General features: G+C 44.4%; 1 protein-coding gene across 6 annotated transcripts in view; it reads right to left on the reverse strand.

Annotated features, from left to right (window-relative positions):
• The window catches only part of LOC134909155 (beta-galactoside alpha-2,6-sialyltransferase 1-like), a 147,567-nt gene extending 131,851 nt beyond the window's left edge, over positions 1-15,716 (reverse strand). For 5 of the 6 annotated variants that reach the window (XR_010175857.1, XM_063915664.1, XM_063915662.1 and 2 more), the window contains exon 1: positions 15,424-15,488. Coding sequence is in view for 4 of the 6 variants with exons in the window: in XM_063915664.1 (XP_063771734.1) it covers positions 15,424-15,455 (32 nt within the window). In the remaining 2 variants the exon portion in view is untranslated. Of the gene's footprint in view, positions 1-15,423 lie in introns of all 6 variants that reach the window. The other variant, XM_063915663.1, reaches the window with a different exon arrangement.
• Positions 15,717-18,328: the final 2,612 nt, after the last annotated feature.

An 18,328-nucleotide genomic window follows, 5' to 3' on the forward strand; every position in this document is an offset into this window, starting at 1 on the left:
CTTATAGGAATGTATATCAAAGGTATTTTACAAGGAACTGACATTTTCTGTGACATAAGAAGTGATATGGTAATTATTATCCTGGCCCTAGCAAACAGTTTAGCGCAAACTAACTAAACTTTTGTGCATCCTCTGACCACTGGCGTATTTATAATGGGTGCAGTGTGTGCAGTGCACAGGGAACCCTGGGATCCAGGGGGGTCCACACCGCACACCCTGCACCCATTATTTTTCATACTTAACCTCCTGAGTCTCGCAGCGCTGCAGAAATCACTGGGAAAATGATGCGGCGCCATTTTCCCGGTGTTTTCTGCATGCGCAACAGGAAAAATCTCTGGAAAAATGGCCACTGCAACATTTTCCCAGAGATCCACGCATGCACTCTACTCAGACTTTGGGACAGCGCTAGGGTTCCCTATGGACCACTGCCAGCTAGAGAGGAGGAGGCCCAGACGGATCCTGCACACAGGCTTCCTACCCACCATATAAATTCTAGCAAACTGCTAAATAAAAACAAGAGGAAAAGTGAAAATTCAGTATCCAACAGGAGGCTTTGTTTCCAGAAGAAATCACTGATCTATTCCTAATCTATTTAAAATATTTCTATGCACACTGTGGTGCGAAACCTGCATGTTCCCCATGGACCCCCTAATAGCCATTGATACATCTCCTGCTCAGAGTGGCTGTGATAAGCAGCTCCGGGTGTATTTTTGTTCTATATTTACTACTACGCATACAGTATATTTTTGTTTTCTTATGTTGTCATTTGTCTATATGCCCTGTTGACACTTTTTGTGCCTTATATGTCACTTCTGTCACATACAGTACATCAACCTTGTCTTGCCATATTGGGTGTATATACAGTACTTCAATAAGAAACATTTTGTTTAATATAGATAGATAGATAGATAGATAGATAGATAGATAGATAGATAGATAGATAGATAGATATATGCTGTCTTTGTACCTCACTGTCTTTACAAACCTAACTGACGAAGCATTAAAATAAATTGTAGTGTTCTCAAAAGGGATGAAAGTTAAACATAAAATAAAAGGAAAAATAAAACCTGAGAGGACCCAAATGGAATTATAAAGTCACAGATATTATGATATTAGTTACAAAAATGATCCATTTTTAATGCATTAAGTCCATCAATAGCAAACTCATATGACAGAGACTTCTAGGCAGGGGGATTCAGTATGATATATACTGCCGGACGTCAGTATACCGTCAGCAGCATCCCGGCCACCAGTATGCAGGCAGCGGGGCGAGCGCTAGAAATCCCCTTGCAGGCTTGCTGGGCTCACCATGCTGTGGGCACGGTGGCTCGCTGCGCTCGCTACAGGTTATATTCTCCCTCTATGGGTGTCTTGGACACGCACAGAGGAAGAACAACCTGTGTCGCCGGGATTCTGGCACCAGCATTTCACTGCTTGTCGGGTTTCCGGCATCTATATTGTGATCGCTGGGATCCCGAATGACGGTATTTTAACCGCTTCCCCAAGGCAGAGCTCTCTGTTATCTGCACAGTCGCAGAGAGTAAGAGAGAGAGTAAGCATAAATACGGCTACCCCCTCCACATCCTGGTACAAATCCTGCATTTGCCCATGGGCACACTTGGAAATACAAATACAGCACCAAGTGATAGTAGTGGGACGTAGAAGCACTGACAGTCCAGAGGACTACTGGGTGGTATACTTTGTGATAGAACACTGGGGATGTGCATGCCTCAGCGTAGTCTGAAGTAAGACAAGTGGTGTTACAGGCAGTTCAGAGAGCACAGCTATGGCGGGGTGTAGTATGGTATGCCGGCGGCCGCGTCCCCGGCGACCAGCATACCGGCGCCGGGAGCCCGACCGCCGGCATACCAACAGTTCTCCCTCCAGGGGGGGCGTGGACCCCCACGAGGGAGAATATCTGTCGGTATGCCGGGTGTCGGGATTCCGGCGCCGGTATACTGTGCGCCAGGATCCCGACATTCGGCATACTGAAGACCACCCCTATGGTGACCAAGCTCAATGGACTAATGCTTCTCCTGACCAGGGCAAATGCCAGATGGGCCGATGGGTCCGCCCTGGGCTGTCTGTGTCACTTTAATTGCACTCATGGCTACAGCAATATGCAGAGTATGAGCAGTGCTGCACAGGGATATCCATTCCACAATATGAGGGAGCAGTGACATCACTGTCCCTGTGAGAAGAGAAGCCACGGGGAACAACTGTGAATAAGGAGAAAGGGAAGGAGAGTGCTGACACAGAAGAGAAGCCTGAGCAGCACTGCCGGGATCACTATGATTTACCTACAATCAAAATCCCAATGGTCAAAATACCGACAGCAGTTGACCCACAGCCAAAATACCATCAAGCTCACAATATCGACACAGTGACAATACCGACATTTAAAATGTAGACACGATCAAAATACCGACATTTAAAATGCCGACAGATCAAAAAGTCAACACAAGTTATTTCAAATTTTAGGCGTACCGCGTCCCCTCGCATGGCTCGCTGCACTCGGTACACTATTATATTCCCCCTGCACATCTACTGGGATGGTAAAGTATGAACAAGTCGGTTTCAATGAAAAAAATCATGAAAAACTCATGTTGATTTTTTGACCTGTCGGTATTTTGAATGTGTCAACATTTTTAATGTCTGTAGTTTGACCATGTCGGTATTTTGACCGTCGGTCAATGGTTGTTGGTAGTTTCACTGTCAGGTTTTTGATTGTAGGTAAACTGACTGCGTCCCACACTGCCACAAGCTGGCTTTACAGGCTTAATATAGAAGTGTGCTGGAGCTGTAGGTTAATAATCTAGTTTGAGATGTTGCAACAGATAGTAGAGATGAGCGCCTGAAATTTTTCGGGTTTTGTGTTTTGGTTTTGGGTTCGGTTCCGCGGCCGTGTTTTGGGTTCGAACGCGTTTTGGCAAAACCTCACCGAATTATTTTTGTCGGATTCGGGTGTGTTTTGGATTCGGGTGTTTTTTTCCAAAAACACTAAAAAACAGCTTAAATCATAGAATTTGGGGGTCATTTTGATCCCAAAGTATTATTAACCTCAAAAACCATAATTTACACTCATTTTCAGTCTATTCTGAATACCTCACACCTCACAATATTATTTTTAGTCCTAAAATTTGCACCGAGGTCGCTGTGTGAGTAAGATAAGCGACCCTAGTGGCCGACACAAACACCGGGCCCATCTAGGAGTGGCACTGCAGTGTCACGCAGGATGGCCCTTCCAAAAAACCCTCCCCAAACAGCACATGACGCAAAGAAAAAAAGAGGCGCAATGAGGTAGCTGACTGTGTGAGTAAGATTAGCGACCCTAGTGGCCGACACAAACACCGGGCACATCTAGGAGTGGCACTGCAGTGTCACGCAGGATGTCCCTTCCAAAAAACCCTCCCCAAACAGCACATGACGCAAAGAAAAAAAGAGGCGCAATGAGGTAGCTGTGTGAGTAAGATTAGCGACCCTAGTGGCCGACACAAACACCGGGCACATCTAGGAGTGGCACTGCAGTGTCACGCAGGATGTCCCTTCCAAAAAACCCTCCCCAAACAGCACATGACGCAAAGAAAAAAAGAGGCGCAATGAGGTAGCTGTGTGAGTAAGATTAGCGACCCTAGTGGCCGACACAAACACCGGGCCCATCTAGGAGTGGCACTGCAGTGTCACGCAGGATGTCCCTTCCAAAAAACCCTCCCCAATCAGCACATGATGCAAAGAAAAAGAAAAGAAAAAAGAGGTGCAAGATGGAATTATCCTTGGGCCCTCCCACCCACCCTTATGTTGTATAAACAAAACAGGACATGCACACTTTAACCAACCCATCATTTCAGTGACAGGGTCTGCCACACGACTGTGACTGATATGACGGGTTGGTTTGGACCCCCCCCAAAAAAGAAGCAATTAATCTCTCCTTGCACAAACTGGCTCTACAGAGGCAAGATGTCCACCTCATCTTCACCCTCCGATATATCACCGTGTACATCCCCCTCCTCACAGATTATCAATTCGTCCCCACTGGAATCCACCATCTCAGCTCCCTGTGTACTTTGTGGAGGCAATTGCTGCTGGTCAATGTCTCCGCGGAGGAATTGATTATAATTCATTTTAATGAACATCATCTTCTCCACATTTTCTGGATGTAACCTCGTACGCCGATTGCTGACAAGGTGAGCGGCGGCACTAAACACTCTTTCGGAGTACACACTTGTGGGATGGCAACTTAGGTAGAATAAAGCCAGTTTGTGCAAGGGCCTCCAAATTGCCTCTTTTTCCTGCCAGTATAAGTACGGACTGTGTGACGTGCCTACTTGGATGCGGTCACTCATATAATCCTCCACCATTCTATCAATGTTGAGAGAATCATATGCAGTGACAGTAGACGACATGTCCGTAATCGTTGTCAGGTCCTTCAGTCCGGACCAGATGTCAGCATCAGCAGTCGCTCCAGACTGCCCTGCATCACCGCCAGCGGGTGGGCTCGGAATTCTGAGCCTTTTCCTCGCACCCCCAGTTGCGGGAGAATGTGAAGAAGGAGATGTTGACAGGTCGCGTTCCGCTTGACTTGACAATTTTGTCACCAGCAGGTCTTTCAACCCCAGCAGACCTGTGTCTGCCGGAAAGAGAGATCCAAGGTAGGCTTTAAATCTAGGATCGAGCACGGTGGCCAAAATGTAGTGCTCTGATTTCAACAGATTGACCACCCGTGAATCCTTGTTAAGCGAATTAAGGGCTGCATCCACAAGTCCCACATGCCTAGCGGAATCGCTCCGTGTTAGCTCCTCCTTCAATGCCTCCAGCTTCTTCTGCAAAAGCCTGATGAGGGGAATGACCTGACTCAGGCTGGCAGTGTCTGAACTGACTTCACGTGTGGCAAGTTCAAAGGGCATCAGAACCTTGCACAACGTTGAAATCATTCTCCACTGCACTTGAGACAGGTGCATTCCACCTACTATATCGTGCTCAATTGTATAGGCTTGAATGGCCTTTTGCTGCTCCTCCAACCTCTGAAGCATATAGAGGGTTGAATTCCACCTCGTTACCACTTCTTGCTTCAGATGATGGCAGGGCAGGTTCAGTAGTTTTTGGTGGTGCTCCAGTTTTCTGTACGTGGTGCCTGTACGCCGAAAGTGTCCCGCAATTCTTCTGGCCACCGACAGCATCTCTTGCACGCCCCTGTCGTTTTTTTAAAAATTCTGCACCACCAAATTCAAGGTATGTGCAAAACATGGGACGTGCTGGAATTGGCCCAGATTTAATGCACACACAATATTGCTGGCGTTGTCCGATGCCACAAATCCACAGGAGAGTCCAATTGGGGTAAGCCATTCCGCGATGATCTTCCTCAGTTGCCGTAAGAGGTTTTCAGCTGTGTGCGTATTCTGGAAAGCGGTGATACAAAGCGTAGCCTGCCTAGGAAAGAGTTGGCGTTTGCGAGATGCTGCTACTGGTGCCGCCGCTGCTGTTCTTGTGGCGGGAGTCCATACATCTACCCAGTGGGCTGTCACAGTCATATAGTCCTGACCCTGCCCTGCTCCACTTGTCCACATGTCCGTGGTTAAGTGGACATTGGGTACAGCTGCATTTTTTAGGACACTGGTGACTCTTTTTCTGAGGTCTGTGTACATTTTCGGTATCGCCTGCCTAGAGAAATGGAACCTAGATGGTATTTGGTACCGGGGACACAGTACCTCCAACAAGTCTCTAGTTGGCTCTGCAGTAATGATGGATACCGGAACCACGTTTCTCACCACCCAGGATGCCAAGGCCTCAGTTATCCGCTTTGCAGTAGGATGACTGCTGTGATATTTCATCTTCCTCGCAAAGGACTGTTGAACAGTCAATTGCTTACTGGAAGTAGTACAAGTGGGCTTACGACTTCCCCTCTGGGATGACCATCGACTCCCAGCGGCAACAACAGCAGCGCCAGCAGCAGTAGGCGTTACACGCAAGGATGCATCGGAGGAATCCCAGGCAGGAGAGGACTCGTCAGACTTGCCAGTGACATGGCCTGCAGGACTATTGGCATTCCTGGGGAAGGAGGAAATTGACACTGAGGGAGTTGGTGGGGTGGTTTGCGTGAGCTTGGTTACAAGAGGAAGGGATTTACTGGTCAGTGGACTGCTTCCGCTGTCACCCAAAGTTTTTGAACTTGTCACTGACTTATTATGAATGCGCTGCAGGTGACGTATAAGGGAGGATGTTCCGAGGTGGTTAACGTCCTTACCCCTACTTATTACAGCTTGACAAAGGGAACACACGGCTTGACACCTGTTGTCCGCATTTCTGGTGAAATACCTCCACACCGAAGAGCTGATTTTTTTGGTATTTTCACCTGGCATGTCAACGGCCATATTCCTCCCACGGACAACAGGTGTCTCCCCGGGTGCCTGACTTAAACAAACCACCTCACCATCAGAATCCTCCTGGTCAATTTCCTCCCCAGCGCCAGCAACACCCATATCCTCCTCATCCTGGTGTACTTCAACACTGACATCTTCAATCTGACTATGAGGAACTGGACTGCGGGTGCTCCTTCCAGCACTTGCAGGGGGCGTGCAAATGGTGGAAGGCGCATGCTCTTCACGTCCAGTGTTGGGAAGGTCAGGCATCGCAACCGACACAATTGGACTCTCCTTGTGGATTTGGGATTTCAAAGAACGCACAGTTCTTTGCGGTGCTTTTGCCAGCTTGAGTCTTTTCAGTTTTCTAGCGAGAGGCTGAGTGCTTCCATCCTCATGTGAAGCTGAACCACTAGCCATGAACATAGGCCAGGGCCTCAGCCGTTCCTTGCCACTCCGTGTGGTAAATGGCATATTGGCAAGTTTACGCTTCTCCTCCGACAATTTTATTTTAGGTTTTGGAGTCCTTTTTTTTCTGATATTTGGTGTTTTGGATTTGACATGCTCTGTACTATGACATTGGGCATCGGCCTTGGCAGACGACGTTGCTGGCATTTCATCGTCTCAGCCATGACTAGTGGCAGCAGCTTCAGCACGAGGTGGAAGTGGATCTTGATCTTTCCCTAATTTTGGAACCTCAACTTTTTTGTTCTCCATATTTTATAGGCAGAACTAAAAGGCACCTCAGGTAAACAATGGAGATGGATGGATTGGATACTAGTATACAATTATGGACGGACTGCCACGGTTAGGTGGTATAAAAAAACCACGGTTAGGTGGTATATAATACAATTATGGATGGACGGACTGCCTGCCGAGTGCCGACACAGAGGTAGCCACAGCCGTGAACTACCGCACTGTACACTGGTTGATAAAGAGATAGTAGTATACTCGTAACAACTAGTATGACGACGGTATAAAGAATGAAAAAAAAACCACGGTTAGGTGGTATATATTATAATACAATTATGGATGGACGGACTGCCTGCCGAGTGCCGACACAGAGGTAGCCACAGCCGTGAACTACCGCACTGTACACTGGTTGATAAAGAGATAGTAGTATACTCGTAACAACTAGTATGACGACGGTATAAAGAATGAAAAAAAAACCACGGTTAGGTGGTATATATTATAATACAATTATGGTTGGACGGACTGCCTGCCGAGTGCCGACACAGAGGTAGCCACAGCCGTGAACTACCGCACTGTACACTGGTTGATAAAGAGATAGTAGTATACTCGTAACAACTAGTATGACGACGGTATAAAGAATGAAAAAAAAACCACGGTTAGGTGGTATATAATACAATTATGGTTGGACGGACTGCCTGCCGAGTGCCGACACAGAGGTAGCCACAGCCGTGAACTACCGCACTGTACACTGGTTGATAAAGAGATAGTAGTATACTCGTAACAACTAGTATGACGACGGTATAAAGAATGAAAAAAAAACCACGGTTAGGTGGTATATATTATAATACAATTATGGATGGACGGACTGCCTGCCGAGTGCCGACACAGAGGTAGCCACAGCCGTGAACTACCGCACTGTACACTGGTTGATAAAGAGATAGTAGTATACTCGTAACAACTAGTATGACGACGGTATAAAGAATGAAAAAAAAACCACGGTTAGGTGGTATATATTATAATACAATTATGGTTGGACGGACTGCCTGCCGAGTGCCGACACAGAGGTAGCCACAGCCGTGAACTACCGCACTGTACACTGGTTGATAAAGAGATAGTAGTATACTCGTAACAACTAGTATGACGACGGTATAAAGAATGAAAAAAAAACCACGGTTAGGTGGTATATAATACAATTATGGTTGGACGGACTGCCTGCCGAGTGCCGACACAGAGGTAGCCACAGCCGTGAACTACCGCACTGTACACTGGTTGATAAAGAGATAGTAGTATACTCGTAACAACTAGTATGACGACGGTATAAAGAATGAAAAAAAAACCACGGTTAGGTGGTATATAATACAATTATGGTTGGACGGACTGCCTGCCGAGTGCCGACACAGAGGTAGCCACAGCCGTGAACTACCGCACTGTACACTGGTTGATAAAGAGATAGTAGTATACTCGTAACAACTAGTATGACGACGGTATAAAGAATGAAAAAAAAACCACGGTTAGGTGGTATATATTATAATACAATTATGGTTGGACGGACTGCCTGCCGAGTGCCGACACAGAGGTAGCCACAGCCGTGAACTACCGCACTGTACACTGGTTGATAAAGAGATAGTAGTATACTCGTAACAACTAGTATGACGACGGTATAAAGAATGAAAAAAAAACCACGGTTAGGTGGTATATATTATAATACAATTATGGATGGACGGACTGCCTGCCGAGTGCCGACACAGAGGTAGCCACAGCCGTGAACTACCGCACTGTACACTGGTTGATAAAGAGATAGTAGTATACTCGTAACAACTAGTATGACGACGGTATAAAGAATGGAAAAAAAACCACGGTTAGGTGGTATATAATACAATTATGGTTGGACGGACTGCCTGCCGAGTGCCGACACAGAGGTAGCCACAGCCGTGAACTACCGCACTGTACACTGGTTGATAAAGAGATAGTAGTATACTCGTAACAACTAGTATGACGACGGTATAAAGAATGAAAAAAAAACCACGGTTAGGTGGTATATATTATAATACAATTATGGATGGACGGACTGCCTGCCGAGTGCCGACACAGAGGTAGCCACAGCCGTGAACTACCGCACTGTACTGTGTCTGCTGCTAATATAGACTGGTTGATAAAGAGATAGTATACAATACTACTAATATACTGGTGGTCAGGCACTGGTCACCACTAGTCACACTGGCAGTGGCACTCCTGCAGCAAAAGTGTGCACTGTTTAATTTTAATATAATATTATTTATCATGTACTCCTGGCTCCTGCTATAACAACCTGCAGTGCTCCCCAGTCTCCCCCACAATTATAAGCTTTATATACAATACATTGATGTGCAGCACACTGGGCTGAGCAGTGCACACAGACTGAGTCACTGTGTGACTGTGTATCGTTTTTTTCAGGCAGAGAACGGATATATTAAATAAAACAAACAACTGCACTGTCTCTGGTGGTCACTGGTCACTGTGGTCGTCAGTCACTAAACTCTGTCTGCACTCTCTTCTAATCTACAGTATCACAGCAATCTCTCTCTCTCTCTCTCTTCTAAATCTAATCTAAATGGAGAGGACGCCAGCCACGTCCTCTCCCTATCAATCTCAATGCACGTGTGAAAATGGCGGCGACGCGCGGCTCCTTATATAGAATCCGAGCCTCGCGAGAATCCGACAGCGTCATGATGACGTTCGGGCGCGCTCGGGTTAACCGAGCAAGGCGGGAAGATCCGAGTCGCTCGGACCCGTGAAAAAAAAAGTGAAGTTCGTGCGGGTTCGGATTCAAAGAAACCGAACCCGCTCATCTCTAACAGATAGCGCTCACCTTGTCCTCAGAAAACATGAGCTATATCTATAGGGTGGAGATTTACTCCCAAAGGATTGAGTTGCAAAAGACAGAAGTAAAGATTAACACTGTGACTATATTGTATGTGCTATAAAATCTACAAACTTTATTCTAGCACCTTCCCCATCAAGTAGTAAATTGTTTAAGCGTGCTGATATAAAGATTTTAAGGAGTTATTTCCACTTGAGCCTGTGCCAATGCTTTATGTTGAACTGAACCAGCAATGCCCATTCACCAATATGCAACATTATTGTCACAACATTTATTCTGTTTATTTATTAATGTTTCCTATATAGCATAGCAAAGCAAATCCCATTGCGCCTTACAATTGGAAACAGTGATGACATAAAAAAAACAACAACAACTGGAAACAACAGTGAAAAAAACAAGACAGGGTAATAACAGACATTCATAGAGGTAGGAAGGCCCTGCTCGCAATCTTACAATTTTATTGTGCATGGATTTGGGGATTTACGCAGATTAGAGTGAAGGTGCAGGAGCATTCTGTGGATATGGGGGGTCATTCCGAGTTGATCGCATGTCGCAACTTTTTGCTGCTCGTGCGATCAACTAGACGCCGCCTATGGGGGAGTGTATTTTAGCATAGCAAGGCTGCGATCGCTTGTGCAGCCCTGCTATGCTAAAAAAGTTGTGTGTAAAACAAGACTAGCTCTAGACATACTTACCTGGTGTAATGATTTCAGCGATGCAGGTCCCGGAATTTACGTCAGACATCCGCCCTCCAAACGCCTAGACACGGCTGCGTTTGCTGAACCACTCCCAGAAAACGGTCAGTTAACACCCCAGAACGCCTTCCTCCTGTCAATCTTCTTGCAGTTGCCACTGCGACCGCTTTCTTCGTAAGCAGCATCACTGCCCAGCAACGGCCGTCGCCGGTCAACAACATGCCTGCGCAATGTGGCTGTGAAGAGTTGTAGCGTGCGATCGGGTAGGAATGACCCCCATGGACTCCTGAGGAAAGCATGTCCAGGCTATGGGGGTCATTCCGATGTGATCACTTGCTAGCTACTTTTAGCAGCCATGCAAACGCATAGTCGCCGCCCACGGGGGAGTGTATTTTCGCTTTGCAAGTGTGTGAATGCGTGTGCAGCTGAGCGGGGTGAAATAGATTTTTGCAGTTTCTGAGTAGCCCTTGCGATGACTTCAGTCTTTTTGGCCCTGGAATTTACGTCAGACACCCGCCCTGAAAACGCCTGGACACGCCTGCGTTTTTCCAAACACTCCCAGAAAACGGTCAGATGACACCCATAAACGCCCTCTTCCTGTAAATCTCCTTACAATCGGCTGTTGGAATGGATTCTTCGTTAAATCCATCGCCCAGCAACGATTCGCTTTGCACCCATACGCCGCGCCTGTGCATTGCGGTGCATACGCATGCGCAGTAGTAACCTGTTCGCAGCGCTGAGAAAAACAGCAGCGAGCAATACACTCGGAATGACACCCTTATATTGGGGTAGATGTATTCAGCCTGGAGAAGTGATAAAGCAGTGATAAGTGGAAGGTGATAATGAACCAGCCAATCAAACCCGTAATGATTGGCTGGTGTGTTATCACATTCTACTTATCACTGTTTTAACACTGCTTTATCACTTCTCTAGGCTTAATACAGGGGGTACTCACGGAGCGATATTCTAAGCAATCTGACTAGATTGCTTAGAATTTGAGCATTATCGCTCGTGTGTACCCCCTACAGCGATAGCGATGTGCAGCCCCGTGTATCGCTATCGCTGGTGCTAGATTGGCCAATCTAGCGGGTCGCTCACTTCACCCGCTGGGTGAAATGAGCGGCCCCCCGTCTCCTCCTGCACGCTCAGCACAGATCTCTCCCGCATCTTTCCATCTATATGGGCCTTACATCTGCCCCATTGTAAGTTCGGACATTTTACTATGTGATTAAATAAAAAAATAAAAAACATTTTATGGTGCATGCCCCAGACCAATATCTTGCCTTAGGTCATGATATAATACAGACTCTGCTTCAGGAAATCACACGGTATACAGATATTTTGTGATCACTATATATGGTATGTTGAATAACACTAAATATACAGCATGTACAGTATATGAAAAAATATTATTGGTTTGAATTATAATCTGCCTCTTTATTTGTTTACTTAAAGGCTAACTTTATGGGCCAAATTCAATTAGCTGTGAAATGGCGGTAATTTACCACAATTGCCATTTTCGTGATGTCCATGGCTTTTTTGCTGCAAAAAAGGGCCTTTTGCGGGTGTATGTGCTCCCGCAATTCCCCTTTCAATTGCAAGTTCTTGAAAATGGGATTATCATGAAATTTGATGACAAAAGTGAAAAGTAAAAAATGGGTAAATCTGCCTGTACCACCCCAAAAAAGCTAAACTAACATCGGATAATAGTATAAACATTTATGAAGTGTTATAAGAAAGGTATTTCTGGTACATTGTATCAAATAGCTGTTATATGCATTATTATTTTTTGAATTTAGAAAATGTTCGAAAGCTATTCTTTTCAGCAAAATAAGTGCTAAAATTAAATTTGGGTACATAAAATGGGTATAAATATATATTTGGGTCATTTTAGGGGACTTTTAAAAAAGTGGAAACAGACCAATTACTCCCACCTGCAAGTCTAAAAACACTTGTTCCACTCATGAAGCATCCCAATTTACTTGTCCCATACCTTGTACCCCAATATCCATAATTTTGCATTTTTGCACCCCAAAAATTACATGTCATTATTAGGCAATTAAAAATAATTAAAAACTTCTAGTGCCTAATTAGTCATTCAGGGGGGATATCCCAAGGGTTGTGAACCAAATCCCAAAATTTTTACTTAAAAGAGAGATTTTCCACAAACGTTTTATCTGCTCAGAGGTGGTGAATTGAAATTTGCAGTAATTACCGCAAAATTGTTTCTCCTGACAATTAAATAGGCGCTTTCTCGTGATTTGCAGTAAAATCGTGCTTTTACCTACAAAAACTGCTTTTCGCAGCCAATTGAATTCAGCCCTAATTAACAGTCCTTTCATTAAGTGTGGGTATTAGTTGTAACCACAATAAGATTGGCGACTTACATAATTGATGCATTCTTTTAGAAATTTTATTTTTGTTATAGCTGGTTAGACTACATTTCCTTCATATGCTTTCTCGCAACCAGTGTGGAATGCTACCTTGGCCCATTTGACCACATTAGATATTAGTCAGCACCACTAACACTAAGTAGATCTTTACAGTATATGTTATATCCATATGATCCCATAATAAAAAAAAGGGTGTACTCACAAAGAAATTGGGAACAAAATGTTGATGTGGTATTGTATTATAGTCAGAGCCGGCCCTAACCAATATGATGCCCTAGGCAAGATTTTGGCTGGTGCCCCCTAGCACAACCGCTGGTTCCACCTCTGACCTTGCACCTCTTTCCCAGCACCATCACCCCTCACCCATAGCAGTCCTTATTTTGGTGTTTGTACCCCCTATACTTTAAATAGGAACAGTTCGCACATTTGGCGCACAGCCCAAAATGGGGTGTATTTTTGCTGGCAAGGGGCATGGCCACACAATAGTAACCCCAATTCCAAATACGCCACACAGTACTGCAACTTTATTCACATTTGATCATGCGATAGTGTCCATAATTCATATTACATCCCACAGTAGTATCACTTTACATTAAACGTTACTCCTCACAGTAGAGCCCCTTATTCACATTACATCACACTGAATTGCTCCTTATTCACATTACACCACACCCTATTGCTCTTTATTCACATTAGATGACACAGTAGTGCCCTTTCTATACGCAACGCCACATAGTAGAGCACCTTATATACATAATGCCGCACATTAGTAATGCATTTATACACATAATTCCACACAGTAATGCCCCTTCCACATATGATACACATTATTAATGTCCTTATAAACATAGGGGGTAATTCCAAGTTGATCGCAGCAGGAATTCTGTTAGCAATTGGGCAAAACCATGTGCACTGCAGGGGAGGCAGATGTAACATGTGCAGAGAGAGTTAGATTTGGGTGTGGTGTGTTCAATCTGCAATCTAATTTGCAGTGTAAAAATAAAGCAGCCAGTATTTACCTTGCACAGAAATAAAATAACCCACCCAAATCTAACTCTCTCTGCAAATGTTATATCTCCCCCCCCCCCCTGCAGTGCACATGGTTTTGCCCAACTGCTAAAAAAATTCCTGCTACGATCAACTTGGAATTACCCCCATAATGCGCCTTACACATTATGACAACCTTTATTAATGCCCTTTTACACATAATGTCCCTTACACATATGCCGCACATTAATAATGCCCTTATACACATAATGACACACATAGTGCCCCCTACACATTTGCTGCACATTATTAGTGCCCCTATACATATAATGACACACATACAGTAGTACCCTGTTACACATATGCCGCACATTGTTAATGCCCTTATACACATAATAACACACATAGTGCCCCTTACACATATGTTGCACATTATTAATGCATTTTTACATGACACACATAATGCTCCTTCCACATATTCCGAACACTACTGCACAACCAACCCACTCACATGCACACAGCACTCACACTGCCACTAACACTGTGACCTCTGCCTCTGCTTGGATACAGATGTGTCCTTATAAATCTTGCTTCAATACTAACGTCGGGCACCTTTTTTAATGAAAATGCATCTTATTTGCATTGCTATGTGGCTAGGATGCACAAGCAGGTTCTGCTGATTAAAATGATATGCAGCATGCCTATATACTATGTGAGACTGTGGCTGTATCTGAATATGAGTGTTACATACAGAATATAGGCATGCCGCATATCATTTTAATCAGCAGAAGCTGCTGATGCCCCTATGCATATCAAATGCCCTAGGCAATTGCCTAGTTTGCCTATGCCTATGGCCGGCTCTGATTATAGTATCTGCTGACTCAAACCTTCTCATTGCTTTAAGTCTGGGACTGCACCCCCTGTGAGTTCTATTTAAGCAATGCGGTCACATACAGCATGCACCCCAGATCTAGTAGTGTGAGTGCAGTGGATCAATGACTTCAGTGTGTATGTGTGTGTGTATACAGGTTCTACTGGTATATATATAAAATATGCTCGTAGAACCTAGATAAGTGGGAAACATTTATAAATTATATATTTCTATCTATCTATCTATCTATCTATCTATCTATCTATCACATGAATATATAAATATACAGATATACATACAGTATCTATACAAAAAAATATGCACAGATATAATTTAGAGTGCAACAAGTGGCATTGATATATTATTGCAAGTTTTTGTTCTTATGAGTAATATGTTCCCCTTTGCTCTATATATTTTCATGTAACATACTGAACTGGCAGCAGCGGATACGGCTGTGTAACACTAACATCATGTGTAATATTAGAGTGATTGAAAAAATCTATATAAAATTTAATAATAATAATAATAATAATAATAATGATAAAAGCATGGACACAAATGGACTCACCAGACAAGCACCAAATCACTACGATTTAACATTCGCTAGAGTGATGTACTGACCCTAAAAGTTGGACATTCCTGTGGTGCCTTCAGCTCCAGTTGTAGTATTAGCAGAATCCTTATTTGTTTGCTCTAGCAGCCAGCGGCTACTATGTGAGATGACACGCTCCCGCTTACAACATGACAATCTCTTTCTGTAATCAGTGAGAGTCAGGAGCAGCACATTGGGCTGACAGGAGTGACAGGTAGATGCAGAGGCAATGAGCAGTCTGTCAGGTGGATGCACAGTGTGTGACATTACAGCTGGCTCAGGAAGGAACTGGGAGGTACTAGCAGACTGTTTACTTGTCTCATCTCTCATATATATATATATATATATATATATATATACATATATATTCTGACTTATGATTCTGAATGTCAAGTTTCGGTACACCGGTCCGGGACAGAGATGGTAATCTGCCTTGCTGATAGTGATCTGTAGAGCAAAGCAAAAGCTCTGCAAATCAGTGTATTTACTGCACTGTAAAACAGCCAGCTCAGGAAATTCCCACACTTAAGGGCTCTTTTTAGTAAACATAAAAACTAGAGATGAGCGGGTTCGGTTCCTCGGAATCTGAACCCCCCCCCGAACTTCACCCATTTTACACGGTTCCGAGGCAGACTCGGATCCTCCCGCCTTTCTCGGTTAACCCGAGCGCACCCGAACGTCATCATCCCGCTGTCGTATTCTCGCGAGATTCGTATTCTATATAAGGAGCTGCGCGTCGCCGCCATTTTCACTCGTGCATTGGAGACGATAGGGAGAGGACATGTGCAGCGTTCTCTCAGTTGTGTTCAGTGTGCTGAAAATATCTGTGCTCAGTGTGCTGCAAATATCTGTGCTCAGTGTGCTTACAAATATCTGTGCTCAGTGTGCTGAAAATATCTACGTTCTCTGCCTGAAAAACGCTCCATATCTGTGCTCAGTGTGCTGCAAATATCTGTGCTCAGTGTGCTTTATTGTGGGGACTGGGGACCACCAGTATTATATAGTAGGAGGACAGTGCAGAGTTTTGCTGACCAGTGACCACCAGTATTATACGTTCTCTGCCTGAAAAACGCTCCATATCTGTGCTGCATTGTAGTATATAGTAGGAGGACAGTGCAGAATTTTGCTGACCAGTGACCACCAGTATTATATCAGTACGGTACAGTAGTCCACTGCTCTACCTACCTCTGTGTCGTCAAGTATACTATCCGTCCATACCTGTGGTGCATTTTAGTTGTTGTGCACAGTATATATAGTAGGAGGACAGTGCATAATTTTGCTGACCACCAGTATATAATATATAGCAGTACGGTACAGTAGGCCACTGCTCTACCTACCTCTGTGTCATCAAGTATACTATCCGTCCATACCTGTGGTGCATTTTAGTTGTTGTGCGCAGTATATATAGTAGGAGGACAGTGCATAATTTTGCTGACAACCAGTATATAATATATAGCAGTACGGTACAGTAGGCCACTGCTCTACCTACCTCTGTGTCATCAAGTATACTATCCATCCATACCTGTGGTGCATTTTAGTTGTTGTGCGCAGTATATATAGTAGGAGGACAGTGCATAATTTTGCTGACCACCAGTATATAATAAATAGCGGTATGGGACAGTAGGCCACTGCTCTACCTACCTCTGTGTCGTCAAGTATACTATCCGTCCATACCTATGGTGCATTTTAGTTGTTGTGCACAGTATATATAGTAGGAGGACAGTGCATAATTTTGCTGACCACCAGTATATAATATATAGCAGTACGGTACAGTAGGCCACTGCTCTACCTACCTCTGTGTCATCAAGTATACTATCCATCCATACCTGTGGTGCATTTTAGTTGTTGTGCGCAGTATATATAGTAGGAGGACAGTGCATAATTTTGCTGACAACCAGTATATAATATATAGCAGTACGGTACAGTAGGCCACTGCTCTACCTACCTCTGTGTCGTCAAGTATACTATCCATCCATACCTGTGGTGCATTTTAGTTGTTGTGCGCAGTATATATAGTAGGAGGACAGTGCATAATTTTGCTGACCACCAGTATATAATATATAGCAGTACGGTACAGTAGGCCACTGCTCTACCTACCTCTGTGTCGTCAAGTATACTATCCATCCAAACCTGTGGTGCATTTTAGTTGTTGTGTGCAGTATATATAGTAGGTGGACAGTGCATAATTTTGCTGACCACCAGTATATAATATATAGCAGTACGGTACAGTAGGCCATTGCTATTGATATATTACTGGCATATAATTCCACACATTAAATAATGGAGAACAAAAATGTGGAGGGTAAAATAGGGAAAGATCAAGATCCACTTCCACCTCGTGCTGAAGCTGCTGCCACTAGTCATGGCCGAGACGATGAAATGCCATCAACGTCGTCTGCCAAGGCCGATGCCCAATGTCATAGTAGAGAGCATGTAAAATCCCCAAAAAAAGGTTCAGTAAAATGACCCAAAAATCAAAATTAAAAGCGTCTGATGAGAAGCGTAAACTTGCCAATATGCCATTTACGACACGGAGTGGCAAGGAACGGCTGAGGCCCTGGCCTATGTTCATGGCTAGTGGTTCAGATTCACATGAGGATGGAAGCACTCATCCTCTCGCTAGAAAACTGCAGTGCCACTCCTAGATGGGCCAGGTGTTTGTGTCGGCCACTTGGGTCGCTTAGCTTAGTAACACAGCTACCTCATTGCACCTCTTTTTTTCTTTGCATCATGTGCTGTTTGGGGACTATTTTTTAAATCTTCCACCCTGTCTGACATTGCAATGCCACTCCTAGATGGGCCAGGTGTTTGTTTCGGCCACTTGGGTCGCTTAGCTTAGTCACACAGCTACCTCATTGCACCTCTTTTTTTCTTTGCATCA

Source organism: Pseudophryne corroboree, chromosome 4 (genome assembly GCF_028390025.1).
Source record: "Pseudophryne corroboree isolate aPseCor3 chromosome 4, aPseCor3.hap2, whole genome shotgun sequence".
Classification (NCBI taxonomy): domain Eukaryota; kingdom Metazoa; phylum Chordata; class Amphibia; order Anura; family Myobatrachidae; genus Pseudophryne; species Pseudophryne corroboree.